Here is a 14,906-nt window from a genome sequence, read left to right on the forward strand (position 1 = left end):
CACTCTTTCCTCTGGTCTAAAAAAAAAAAAATGCCCCAATGCCCCATGGCAGTGATTGGGGACACTGCCCTGTGGGTGGGATGTTAAACGGGTGTCCTGACTCTCTGAGGTCATTAAAGATCCCATGGCACTTATCATAAGGGTTGGGGTGTTAACCCTGGTGTCCTGGCTAAATTCCCAATCTGGCCCTCAAACCATCACGATCACCTAATAATCCCAGTTTACAATTGGCTCATTCATCCCCCTCCTCTCCCCTGTAACTATTCCCCAGGTCGTTGCTGCAAATGAGAACGTGTTCTCAGTGAACTTACCTGGTAAAATAACAGATAAATAAATAAATGTGAACTGAATACACCACAGAACCAAGAGTCTCTCAGTGAAAATAATGCTGATGTCATTTGCCTGCAGGTCAAATGATGTCTTCTCAGAGGAAACTATGTTCATAAATAGCGATGCTACCATAGCAACGAGTAAACATGTTCTATAACCGTTGAGCCGGCCCGGGCATATGATTTGCGCAACTTTGTAACCTATGTTTGGGACCAATGCGTGGCAGTGGCTGTGTGAGAAGCCGAGCCTCTATCTCTCGCAGGACTAGAATGAGATTCACTTTCTATGATCTCTCCCTCTCTGCTCTGATAGACATCAGCCTGCAGCTCTCACCTCTCCAGAGTTGCACTTCATCATATATTTCCTTATAGCAGGGATTCCCAAACTTTTCCAGCATTGAGGAACAAAGAAAATGTTGGAGTTTTAAAGCTCATTTTCTTGCAATTCTATACATTTCTATACAATTCTATACAAGTCTAACTTGTATTCATGTGATATTTCAGTGACAAAAAAAATACAACAATACTATGGGCTAAAATGTTGCTGGACCCCAGGAAGAGCAGCTGCTGCCTTGCCAGCAGCTGATGGGGATCCTTAATAAATACAAATACAAATAAAACATCTTTGGCTGACATGGGCAAGTTGATCTGGACATTTCTGACAAGTTATAAGTAGATTTCGAAGGTGATGATGCACTACCCAATTTCGAAATTGCACCTTGCGCATTCTACTATTACAACTTTCAAGAGTACATTCAGGCTGTATCACAACCGGCGGTGATTGGGAGTCCCATAGTTCGACGCACAATTGGCCCAGCGTCGTCCCGTGTTTGGCCGGTGTTGGCTGTCATTATAAATCAGAATTTGTTCTTAACTGACTTGCCTAGTTAAATAAAGGTTACATTTCAAACATTTTGTTTCGGTACCTCCCGGTACCTCCCGATCTACAAATTAAGTACTGCGTATTAGACCCTGTATAGTTCACTGTCCAAATCGAGTTTGATCCTGAATTAAATAGGCAGCCTATAGCCTATGTTTGTAGTAAGTCTATATGCATCCTAGTTTTATTGTAGTCTCACGTGTGCTTCTTGAAACGATCTACGTGTCTGGGTGGCAGCAGAGAGCTCCAAGTGATGCTTCAAATTCGTCACAGACAGAACCGCTAGCTGGGCGGAGAAATAAACCTCCGGAGCACACTGCCACTGTTCCTACCACTTCAAACCGCGCCGGGGAGAGAGTCGCTTAATGCAAGATAAGTAGAAGAGGGACAAAAACCTCAACGAAAGTCATCCTAAAACCGGGGAAACATCATCACAACGTGTTACAACTTGCAGTTCCTGTCTTTCTACGCTGCTGCATCCGGGTTTTTCGGGATTGCTACAGTGTATTTGTTTGCAGTTGTGAGACAAATTTCAACTTCTACCTCTTCTGATAGGGGTTTCGTTTCTGTTTTCTGTAGTTGTCAAAGCGGAATGAATGACAAAGACAAAGGCTGATGTTCATTCGCCAACTCACTTTGTCTCGCCCAAGGAAAGGAGACACAGGCACAAAATGGAAAGCGGGACGGAGAACGCCAACGGCGGGCAGGCGCAGCCCCAACAACAGCACCAGTTCGAGCAACAGCCCGTAGTGCAGTCCATCCAAGTGAACGAGAAGAAAAAGATCAACCGGGCTCCGTCACCCGCTAGACCCAAGGATGTGCCTGGATGGTCCCTCACCAAGATCCGGGGAGGCATCGGTACACCAACACTGAGCGTTAAACCAGGATCCATACATTTAGGCAGCCGGGTGTCCAGGCGTAGTCCAGGTAGCGGAAAAGAGACCAAATCAGAGAAAGGAAAACTGCCCGGGAAATCCACACTATCGGTTGCCAGTGCCCAGAAGAGCGGCAGTAAATCGATGAAAGGTGGTCGGAAGAAGGTGGCGGATGCAAGCAACGCCTCGGACGACCTGAGCAAAGACTCTGGTTGCGCCGCGGGCAAGCTGTCGCCAACGGATAGCAGTTCTGAGATCTCCGATTGCGCCTCGGAGGAGAATAAACTCTCCACCGAAGCTCTGAGTAGTGACACCGAATCCAGCAGCCGAGGCGGGGGGGCTGAGGGCGAGAAACCGAGCAGGGACTGCGGAGATGGACCACCGGATAGGGGTACTCGTGGTGACCATCATGCCAAGACCCCCGCAGATAAGGACCGACTCTCCTTTGGAGTGGAGACCGGGGAGGGGAGCATTTCTCCGGGGGATGAACGATCTCTCACCTCGTTCGACAGCCGGGTGCCTGCCAGCACTTCCCTGGCTTTCTCCGACCTGACAGAAGAGTTCATGGATGGCATGCATGAAGAATTTGTCAGGGAAATCGAGGAACTGAGATCAGAAAACGATTACCTAAAAGTAAGCATATTTTTCCAGATTTGCTACAGACATTCCTTCCTCTGTTTGCTCTCATTTGTGAAAGTGAAAAGGTTTTGTTTTTTAAAAACATTATTTAAAAAAAAGCTCTCCAATAACAGTTCTATGAGAGATGGTTCCGGAGAAACTATTTGAATTGGATCAACAAAATCAAAACCTAATATATTTATGCATAATCACTGTTCTGCTCTTCAGGAGAAAAACAGGGCAAACCCAAACTGGCCACAAAGCCAACAACATCTTGAGTGCATAATTGATTACTCCCTCCTCCCTCTTGTCAAAAACAACAACAAAACACCACCCTTTGAAGGCACCTAGACTTCAGGGTTGGTCAGTGTTATTTCGGGAATTCATTATCAATGTTTTCTCAGCTGTTGTGTTCACAGCTCATGATGGTCAGGTGGTGAATGCCCAAACCATCAGAGGTGGTCGGACATGCAGCTGGTTGTAGTGCGCCCATCCATTACGCGCCGGAGGAGTACAGTGACCTGGTTAAAACATCTAAACTAATTGTATTTTGTTAAACAATATTATCAAGGCCGGGGGGCTTTACGCGTAGGCCGTCATTCTATATAAGAATTGGTTTCAACTGAATTGCCTCGTTAAGTAAAGGTTCAAACAAATAATAACATTTTTTTTAAAGAATTGACATGCGTCACAGACACGGCCTCAGTCAGAGGGGTTCACTAATACGTTGGATTATCCTACAGGTTTGTGCAACATAACGGTTTATCCAAACAACTTCTAGGCTACTATTAGCACGTTTTATTTCATATTTAACTGGTCTGGGACAGCAATATTAAGATGATTATGGGGTACATGGGCCTAATAGACTACTAGCCTATTTGGTGGCCATCTAAGATGGCCCTTCAAAAGAAGGCAGTTTACTAGGACAGTCCACTGTGCATGAATGTGTAATACACACTTCCCCACCAATAACACTTTTTGGTTCATTTCAGACCATAATCATCAAATCCATCTTACTGGTTAATTACCATAAACAGGCATGGGGTGCCACATCTTTTTCTTAAGTCTAATTATGAGTTTTTTAAAAATCAGGTCATTCGTGCAGCCAGAGTAGTCCTAGAGCGCGACATCTTTATTTATTTATCCCGTGCTTTCTCTCGCCTGTCTTCGGCACGCCTGTCTGACTAGTACAGCTGTTTGCTGGGGGTAGCCTGCGTCGTGCAGATGCTGCAGTCGAGAGCTCCCACTGTCCTCACTCACTCCACACACCATTGTTTATACCGGGGCCGCACCACGTGACGCGCTCTGCAGTGAGTGACCCACATTCCCCCTGGCAGTCCTCTCGGCATATTAGCAATGCGATAAAAGACTTGTATTTACTACTACACACTTCTCCCACCACCGCCCTTATAAATACTCGATCCGCCTTATTACTGCGCCTCTGTCAGGGGGGTTGTAGGATTTGGGCTAATGCCTCTTCAACCGTGTTGTTATGTAAGTAGTAGTAGGGAATTCTAGGAAGGCTTTTTGGGGTTTGATTTAAATCATACATTGCCATTGTTATTATACACCTTTCTATCAGGTGGGCAAAGTTCAGTTCTGTATTAATCTGTGTTCTGCACTGGTTTGCCCCTGGAGGGGTTATGTAGGCAATGGGGTTGTTAATGCTACTGCCATGGGCTAAATCAGCATATCTCCCGTTAAAACGAACGTTTACACCTCACACACATGGTGATGGGCTTTATAAAAGAAGACACCTGTACCATGTCAGATATAGATTTGAAATGTATTCAATTTTGAGTTTGCATCCCAATATTACACGTTATATACATCACAGAAATATAACAAAACCGCTTGACATGGAAACACACAGATTTTCATTCAGATTTTAAAAAATAATTTAAAAAAGTTTGATTAATTATGAAATTATGAAAATTATTAATAACATTCCACCCATGAGGCCACTAGGTAATTTGACTGCAGGAAACGCCTACTGAGTCTGAGATGACGATACACACCCTGCTAAGGATAAACTAATGAAGAGGGTGTTGACGATGACTGGTGATCTGATGCTGAGACAGTCCCTATAAGAATTATTATACGTAGTCGAATGATGGCACTAGCTCATCCAGACCATTTTCTACCATTCTCAAAACCGTCTTCTCCTCCACCCTTCCCCCGACCCCCTCTCTCTCCCCCCCAGGACGAGATGGAGGAACTGCGCTCTGAGATGTTGGAGATGAGGGACATGTACATGGAGGAGGATGTGTACCAGCTGCAGGAGCTGAGGCAGCAGTTTGAGCAGGCCAACAAGACCTGCCGCATCCTGCAGTACCGCCTCCGCAAGGCCGAGAGACGCAGCCTCCGCGTGGCCCAGACGGGACAGGTGGACGGGGAGCTCATCCGGACCCTGGAGCAGGACGTCAAGGTGAATCTGGAATGGAGAGCGTGCGCGTGTATGCCTGTCATCGATTTTCGATGGGCAGCCAAGATGATGTGTGTGTGTGTGTGTGTGTCTGTGTGTAAAGGCTATGCCTAAATCGTGGATGTCAGCAACACAAACAGAACTTGACGAGAGACTGAACTTTGGGTAATTGCTAGCATTTAGGTCCTTGCAGATTTTCGTAAACTTAAAAAAAAAAGGGGGGGTGGGGGTGGGGAGTGACATAACAGGTCAAAGGACAAAGGTTACATTTGGCTTTAAATGCATACATTCACACACCATTGATGGGATTTCTTGTTAATGGAGACGTTGCGGGTTGTTGGTCTTCCGACTGAACTGAGGCTGTGGTTACACGTCCCACATTCACAGCCGTCTGTGATCTATTTCCATGTGACAGAAACACAATGTGGCCTTTCTCAGGAGTCGAGGAAGGAGGGAATAGAGGGGAGAGGGTAATGATGTCATCCCCTGAAGGCAGGCCCCGTTCCCGCTGTCCCTCTCTAAAAACGGTCCATTTGTATATCTTTTTCTTTTTTTTTAAAGAGAGAAAGAAAGAAACAGGGGGGGGGGGGTGTCCCTTCTTTCTGGCCAGGTAATATTGTGCCTCTGTGCCGGCCGTCTGTGCTGACTGGAATAAGGATTTGGTGTCGCTCCCGAGTTAAGTCCTCAGCAGCCAATCGGGGCGCAGCGGGTGGGCGCAAGAGCTCAACGGGCCGGGGGAAGACAGTCAAAGAAGGCCATTAACACAGGAAACCAAAAACAAACCACAGGGATATGACCCCGGCTTCCTCGGCCTCTCCTCTCCGTCTCCCTCTCCGTATTCTTAAACAGCTAGGGCCAGTCACTCAACACATACCTGATTGTTTCTGCTGGCTACCAACTAAACCAGATCAAATTTCTCAGCCCTTTTCCCTCACACTGGGCTTTAACACTCCCATGCACTCCAGACTCCCTTCAAACGGAGTTCCTCTAACTGTGAGGCCGGCTGTGTTCTCAGATAGTAAGGCTTATTCACGCACCAACCAAGCACCGGGGGAAGGAAATGAGTCTTGACATGTTTGAGAGGATTTGGGCTGTATTCCATGTGATATTTGAGACCTGTCCTGTACCAGCCATTGTAGACTTTCTTTCACTTGACAGCAAGAACCCACTACTTTGTGTTAGTGGCACAGCAATGAGTTATTGAACAGTTAGTATGTATTGTGCATGTTAGGTTCATTCAGTAAATACAGGTAGTTTCAACACGTTGGGGTCAGTAGGTTCCTTAGACGAAAATAACTACTTTGTGGTTATGGTCAGTCTTTATTAGTCACACAGTACTCAACCAACGTGATCACATAAAATAGCATACTGTAAGCTGATAGGGCTGTGCCAGTAGGGCTATACTTTAAATTGGCTTAACATAATTATTGCTCTCTCTCCTAAGTCCTTGTTCCCTTGTGACATACACAGTGAGCTGTTCCCACTTCCTGTTGCATCCTGCTCTTCAGCGCTCCGCAGGGGGAGGGGCGTGAATGTGCAATGCGTGCATTTTTCTGTGTGCGAGTACGAGTGTGTGTGTGTGTGTGTGTGTGGGATATCTGGAGATGGTCGTGGGATTCTCCTGGTCACTTCCTGTCCTTTCTGACCCACTGTCCTAATTCCAGAGCTATGAAACATAGGAAATGGAAAACATTGAGGTCTTCCATGACAATGGAAATGTGCTAAGGGATATACAGTAGAAACCAGTATGATATAGAATCAGTCTCTCATTACACTGTCTGGGTCAGTGGATTTTATTCAGGGCAGCTAGCCTTTTCATTCCATAATCATTCCATAAACAACATCTCTCCCAGCCTGGATGTTATGATGCTACCGTCATTGTTTGCTGGGGAAACTTGACTGAGATATTTTATTTCGAGTCAAAGGCACAGGCTCTCGCACATTGCCTGTGATCTGTGATGGGTTGGGGTGTGAAAGATACCATATCCTTCCCCTCTTAACTTCACATGTATAGGATGAGTGGGCTGAGCCTCTGTGCACTCCTGCATAGCAACAGCCGAGTTGCAGTATGGCGTGATGTGACATATAGGGAAGGAAAGTAGGGGTTGTTGAGATAGGGATACAGAGAGAGAGAGAGAGAGGGTGGATTCCCTCTCTCTCTCCTCTATCTCCCTCTCTCCATCCCTCTCTCAGCAGCAGATAATGGCTGGGCAGCAGTTACAGCAGCATCCTGGAGATACCAATAGAAACCGTCTCCATGTGTCAGCCAGACACGCCCGGATCAGAGAGCCGATTGGCTGGCTCAAGGAGTATCAGGAAGTATTTTTGTCCCTGTGCCTGCTCAGCACGGCACTAGCAGGAGCGTGTGTGGATGCCCCACCATGTGGATTATTCTGTAACCACTAAAACAACTGTCGTGCAGGGGTCTGCTCTTTCACTACTAAAGAGCCTTTTATAGATAGACAGAAGGGAAGAAGATTATTATTTTCAGTTTGTAGAGGCTGCAACAGGAAGGATAACAACTAGATGATAGTTACATAAAAGTGCACCAGTTGGCTGAGCCTGTTAGCTGATAATGCAATACTAGATCCTATCATTAAATGTCTAAGCTAGATGGTAAATACTCAATGCTTTCATAGAGTATGCTCTCCTTTGTAAGCACTTCTTAGCTCATTGAAGTAGAAAATACAATATCTCTCCAAGGTTATGTACAATAAGGCCTTGGCTATGGGCCCTAGTCAGAAGTAGTGGACTACATAGGGAATATGGGGCCATTTGGGACACAGACGTGGCCGATACTTTACACACTCCCCCCTCCTGTGCGTACTGCCAACATGCAAAACGCTGATGATAAAATCTACAGGGAAGTCATTGTTAAAAGGCGTGTGGAGGAACAGCTGTGACAGTGCTGACAGGCAGGATCAGAAGGGGAACATGGTGCTGCTTCAGCACACACACACACACACTTCCATGCAGGCACACACATGTGCGCGTGCACACACACAAACAAACACCAACGAACCCACCCTCAGAGATGCAAAATATTCTCTAGCACATTTACACTCACCCACAAAAACATGTGAAAGAGACCCTTTTGATGGGTAAATGGCTCTTTTTAATTTGGTATGTGTGTCCAAGTGCCGGGTGTGGATAGGATCGACGTTAGGAGTCTGAAGGCTGGGACTTGACTATAATGTACCAGTCCTGCAAGACCTTCTCTCCTCTCCTCTGTATGCCATTCACGTCCTCTAGCTCTCCAGCTGGAACCCCTCTCGCCAATGCTAAAACCGCTAGTGCAGTGACCCTAGACACTAATCTTGGTTCAGTTTTCTTCTTTAAAAAAAAAATTCAATAGTGGTTGAGTTTAGGGGTTGGAGATGGGAAGCTGATCCTAGATCTGTATCTAGGGGAAACTTCACCCACGGAGTGCTGAAATCCATGTGTTTTACTTTTACATATCAAAGCATGATATTTGATTGGGAGGCGAAGGCAGCCAAGGCAGTGTATGGAAAGAGGCTGAACAGCAAGAGGGAGGAGGGAATCCTGTAGATGTAGTAAGTTAACAGGCCGTTAATACAGACTGTTGTTTACTATGAAGGGGCCCGATCGCCATATAACGCCAGTCTAAAAACATAACCTGGAACCCTCCCAGAACGCTAATGAAAGGGAGCATTGATTTGACCATGCAGTCCGTCTCTTTGCATGTACATTTCTACCTTCTAAAGTATGGAGAAGAGAGAGGGAGGGGCAGGGGCAGAATGAGAGAAGGAGGGGAAGACCGAAAAAAGAGAACGTCTGTGTGAGAGAGAGAGAGAGAGAGAGATGAATTTGAGCATGATGGGGAATTGGTCGGTTGGTCCACTCTCAGAGTGGGCAGCACAGAGGGGCATTGTGGTTCCCAGCTGCACATTGGCTCTGGTTATAGGGCCAGAGAGAATACCCCAATTCTGACACACGTGGATGCACTCGCACCCACAAACAAACACACATACGCATGCACGCACACACACACATTCAAACACACACACACATACGCACACACACACAGAAGCCCTGTTTGCTCTGACCCCCTTCCTCCTTTAATGAGATCAGCACGGTACCCCACACAGACGGACGCACGCACACACATTCAAACACACACACACATATACGCACACACACACACAGGAGCCCTGTTTGCTCTGACCCCCTTTCTCCTTTAATGAGATCAGCACGGTACCCCACACAGACGGACGCACGCACACACATTCAAACACACACACACACACATATACGCACACACACACACACACACACACAGGAGCCCTGTTTGCTCTGACCCCCTTTCTCCTTTAATGAGATCAGCACGGTACCCCACACAGACGGACGCACGCACACACATTCAAACACACACACACACATATACGCACACACACACACACAGGAGCCCTGTTTGCTCTGACCCCCTTTCTCCTTTAATGAGATCAGCACTGTACCCCAGTCCACACTGCACCAAAAGACTCCCATCCCATACAATGATGTTGCAGAGGGTAGAATAATAGAGAGAGAACATTCAATAATAATCATCATATTGTGCCTTAGATATCATTATGTTATATTACCATTTTGAATGATACAATGCTTTCAAGCACATCAATATGACAATCCACTCAGATGTTTTGGATGTGTTTCCTGTCTATGGTATGAATAGAGCACCCTTGACATGTCACCTCCTTTCATTATAAACAATTAAAACCAGGCAGCTGGGTTTGCATTTGGATTGAACATCCTGTCAGTGCCCTGGTGATATACAGTCAAACAGAAACACACACACAAGTTGTTGTTGGCCCAGCAGAACATCATACGCTCATCTGGATAGTGTCTGTGTTGATCCCCAACTGCATTTAATGCTCTTCCTACCCCTCAGGGGAACCTATATCCAACTTTAAGAAGATCAGCCTTAATAACCGTCTTGTTCTGCAGCAACATGTCAACACATGATGATATAAGAGCTGGTCTCTGCTCTACTCCACTCCTACCCGTATTAGTGATCATACTGGAACACATTAGTGATCATACTGGAACACATTAGTGATAATACTGGAACACATTGGTGATAATACTGGAACACATTAGTGATAATACTGGAACACATTGGTGATAATACTGGAACACGTTAGTGATAATACTGGAACACATTTGTGATAATACTGGAACACATTAGTGATAATACTGGAACACATTGGTGATAATACTGGAACACATTAGTGATAATACTGGAACACATTTGTGATAATACTGGAACACATTTGTGATAATACTGGAACACATTAGTGATAATACTGGAACACATTAATGATAATACTGGAACACATTGGCGATAATACTGGAACACGTTAGTGATAATACTGGAACACATTGGTGATAATACTGGAACACATTAGTGATAATACTGGAACACATTGGTGATAATACTGGAACACATTTGTGATAATACTGGAACACATCGGTGATAATACTGGAACACATTAGTGATAATACTGGAACACATTAATGATAATACTGGAACACATTAGTGATGAGCTACAGTATGGTGTCATTTCTTACTGTGCTGTGAATATACCATCAGCAGAGAGACATATTTTACTTACCCATATACACTGAGTGGACAAAACATTAAGAACACTCTTTCCATGACGTAGACTGACCATCCATATACTTATATGTACGTATTCTCATTCACACCCTTTAGATTTGTGTGTTAGGTAGTTGTTGGGGAATGGTTCGATTCCTTGTTAGATATTACTGCACTGTCGGAACTAGAAGCACACGCATTTCGCTACACTCGCATTAACATCTGCTAACTATGTGTATGTGACCAATAACATTTGACTTGATTTGACCAGGACCAGGTGAAGGCTATGGTCCCTTATTGATGCCACCTGTTAAATGCACTTCCATCAGTGTAGATGAAGGGGAGGAGACAGGTTAAAGAAGGATTTTTAAGCCTTGAGACATGGATTGTGTATGTGTGCCATTCAGAGGGTGAATGGGTCAGACAAAATATTTAAGTGCCTTTAAACGGGGTATGATAGTAAATCCCAGTCGCACCTACGACCAAAGCTGCAGTATTTTTCATGCTCAACAGTTTCCTGTGTGTATCAATAATGGTCCATCACCCAAAGGACATCAACTTGACACAACTGTGGGAAGCATTGGAGTCCGCATGAGCCAGCATCACTGTGGAACGCATTCAACACCTTGTAGAGCCCATTCCCCGGACGAATTGTGGTTGTTCTGAGGGCAAAAGGGCCTTAACATTTTGTACAAATTGTGTATATGGTCATACTGGAAACAAATCACAATTTACAAAGGGCATTCATAAAGTCATTTAGTGTGACTCTGGACCATGGCATCGTGGATCATGCTTGATCAATGAACCTCTGATGTTGACCCCCCCACCCCTCCCTCATGTCTTCTCTCTCTCGTCTCCTCCTTTGGACGTCAGGTGGCTAAAGACGTGTCCATCCGGCTGCACACCGAGTTGGACTCTGTGGAGAAGAAGAGGGGTCGTCTGGAGCAGGAGAACGAGGAGATGAGGTTCAGGCTCCAGGAGCTTGAGGTGGCCAAGCAGGTCCTGCAGGCTGAGATGGAGAAGCAACGAGAGGTAAGACGTCAGGTAGGACAAGGCTGGGTGGGGTGGGATTGGGCTGAGCTGGGATTACCATGGTTGGGCCGTGTGGATAGGGCCAGAGAATTGAGACATGGTGTGGTGTGGCAGGGCTGGGCTTGGTTGGGTTGACCATGGCTGTGTCTAGCTGGGCTGAGCTGGACTGGGTTTAGCTGGGTTTGGCTGTAGGTTACGCTGTGATAAATAGGCTGGGTTAAGTAGGCTGGGTTAAGTAGCCAGGGTTAAGTTGGCTGGGTTTAGCTGAGCCGATCTGTTTTTTTGCCTTTCTTCAAGGTTTCATGTCAATTCACCAGGCTTGGAATAAAAACGTGTCCGTTTTCAGTAAATGGAACGTTTGGGACCACATACACGGTCAGACTGAACCACAATTGTATGTTGTCCTATATGTTGTGAAGTGACCGGTTTGAGTTTTCTGATAGAGCGTTGTGTTTTTTGTTTGGACTCAAATAGGGACTGGTAACCTTTAAGCCAAATGTTGACATTTGGCCTTTCTTCATTTGGCCTCGCCGTATGTTTACTGGAAAGAGTTGAGTAGAAAACCGTGGGAGGAAGTTGCTTTGTGCTCGTCTTTCTATCCCGATAAATGCTCCTGCTAAAAACACTGTTTTGCGATCTACAGATATTGCGTTAGGCTCAGTTATGCTCTAAGGAGAAATCAAATGCCTTCTTCTCTCAGTCTCGGCCCTCCCCCTGTGTTGACTAATCTGGAGTGGACAAAAGGAGGCCCCTTTCTCTCCTGCCGTCCCTTAATGGAGGAGAGGAGAGCAGGGAGGGGGGACTGATGACTGACCGTAGCCTTGGCCCAGCTCTCAGAATGAGGTTTGGGCTGGCTGGCTTGATGGGTAGCTGGTTGGGTAGCTGGGTGTCTGGCTGGCTGCAATGCTAACTCACCCAGTCACTGCCTGGCTGGCTGGCAGGCTGGTTGGCTAGCTTTGTGGTTGGCGGGCCCTATGCTAAGTGAGGTACCGCTGCTGTGTTGTGCTCGCCCCAATGGAGAGGGAGAATTCTTTGCATAGCTGACACCCTTCCAGATCCAGAACTATTATGTGTGCCCGCCGATCCCTGGCTTTACTCTGCCCACTCCGTCTCTGTTCCCCGGCCAGTTACGAATGTCTCCGTCCCTGAGAATCAGGGCTGTGTGTATTAAAGGGGAATAAAAGGCGGTTTGTAAGTAATGAATTTGGTATTCTGTGGCTCCTGTCTGGGAGTGGAAGTGATGCTGCTACTGCAGTGTTGGGGTAGCTGCCGGGGCCCGGCTATTCCATCGGATTCTGCCCGCTGGACCGTCTGTCTCCTGGGATAGTGGAGGGGCTGAAGATGCTGGCCAGGTAGAGGGAGAAGGAAGAGGGGAAAAGAGAAAGCCAATATGGCGTGTTTGCCGCGTTTTCCTTCTCTGTTTCAATGCAGACATGTAATAATGGTCCATTTTAATGATTGAATAACAATCCACTCAGAATCTAATTCAACAAACAAAATGTAAAATGACTGGCAGCACTTATATTGTCTATTACTTATAAGACGTGGAGAAAATAGGACAGTTTATGTTTGCTCCCTTAGCTTGTGGCAGGCTGTGATGTACTGTGCTCTATGACATCAGACCCCCCCAAAACATTTCAATGTTTATAACCTCAGTTGTGTTGAAAGATGTGGTCAGTAACATTTGAGTCCATATGTAGGATGGATTAACCACTAACCCCTAAGGTTAAACCCAGATTGGCTGTTGACTATTTCTCATATGTCTTCCCAAGACAATCTGTTTAAAACCCGTCGTAGGCTCTCGGCGTTTCGTCATGTAAATGCATTGCGAAGGATCCGCCATCCACCCCTCTAAACCAATGGAAAATGTTGGGATTAGAAGTAGGGTCACCGGTGAGGCTAAGTAAGGACAACTCTCTGAGATTAGATACATTTTTTTTGTGGTTTCGGCTGCCTGTGTCTAGAGCTTTGCCCTCTGTTAACCAGCTACCTTTTTGACAAGAAGTGATTCCACACAAATGGATTAAGGAAAGTGGAATGCTTGTAACACAGACAGAACACTGCTGATGAAGTTATTTCTTTATCCCCTCCATTCCTCACCGCTCCCTGTTCACTCCTCCTCTAATTCCAACTGCATCGACTCCCATTGCAGCTTTTTTGACCCTCTGAAGGTGATGAGGCTGGATTGGAGGGAGGGATGGAGTGATGCAAGGGGGTTGGGTTGGGTTGAGGTAGGGCGGGGAGGGGGGTTTGGTCGGGGAGGGGGTTGGGTCGGGGGGAGGGGGTTGGGTGGTTGGGTTGCAGCTCGAATAGGCGAAATGGGCAGGCAGTCAGGAAAGATATAACGCCTTCAAGTGTAAACATCCAGCAGGACATCTCTCCCTCCCTCCTTCTCTCTCTCTTTAGCTTGTTCTCCCTCTGTCTTTATTTTTCTAAATCTCGCCACTTTCATTCCCAGTCGCTTCCTCGCAAGTTCTCTCTCCTCTCTCTCTCTTTCTCTCTCTCCTCTCTCTCTCTCTCTCTCTCTCTCTCTCTCTCTCTCTCTCTCTCTCTCTCTCTCTCTCTCTCTCTCTCTCTCTCTCTCTCTCTCTCTCTCTCTCTCTCTCTCTCTCTCTCTCTCTCTCTCTCTCTCTCTCTCTTTCTATTCTATTCTATTCTATTCAATTCAATTCAAAGGGGCTTTATTGGCATGGGAAACACATGTTTACATTGCCAAAACAAGTGGCGTGGATAAACAAAAGTGAAATAAAAAAATATTACACTCACACAAGTTCCAAAAGAATAAAGACATTTCAAATGTCATGTTATGTCTATATACAGTGTTGTAGCGATGTGCAAATAGCTATCTCTCCCTTTATAATACTTTTTCTCTTGGAGGTCATGGGCAGACTGGGCAGTGTTTTATGTTTACTGGTGTATATTTGTGGGCTTTCATTACCCCAGTGATTTAGTGGGATCGCAGTGGAGACAGCTTAGGGACACAGACCTCTGTAGCAGTCAATCCCAAGGCCTAATGCACTTATTTTGTGTTGCAAACGCCACTCATTACGCCATTACTTATCAAGGAAACACTATACCGAGCCAGCCCCCATTTTATTTATGCCTTCAGGAAGTGCTGTTGTCCCTTTGTTTG

The 14,906-nt window shown here is 46.0% G+C and overlaps 1 protein-coding gene across 6 annotated transcripts in view; it reads left to right on the forward strand.

Annotated features, from left to right (window-relative positions):
* The first annotated feature begins 1,453 nt into the window (after nt 1-1,453).
* Nucleotides 1,454-14,906, forward strand: part of LOC112233019 (protein SOGA1) — a 60,821-nt gene continuing 47,368 nt past the window's right edge. For 2 of the 6 annotated variants that reach the window (XM_042299318.1, XM_042299319.1), the window contains exons 1-3: nt 1,454-2,717; nt 4,906-5,130; nt 11,615-11,785. In XM_042299318.1, coding sequence (XP_042155252.1) covers nt 1,806-2,717; nt 4,906-5,130; nt 11,615-11,785 — 1,308 coding nt within the window. In that variant the 5' untranslated portion in view covers nt 1,454-1,805. The remainder of the gene's footprint in view (nt 2,718-4,905; nt 5,131-11,614; nt 11,786-14,906) is intronic. The other 4 variants (XM_042299316.1, XM_042299317.1, XM_042299320.1 and 1 more) reach the window with 3 other exon arrangements.

Source organism: Oncorhynchus tshawytscha, linkage group LG16 (assembly GCF_018296145.1).
Source record: "Oncorhynchus tshawytscha isolate Ot180627B linkage group LG16, Otsh_v2.0, whole genome shotgun sequence".
Taxonomy (NCBI): domain Eukaryota; kingdom Metazoa; phylum Chordata; class Actinopteri; order Salmoniformes; family Salmonidae; genus Oncorhynchus; species Oncorhynchus tshawytscha.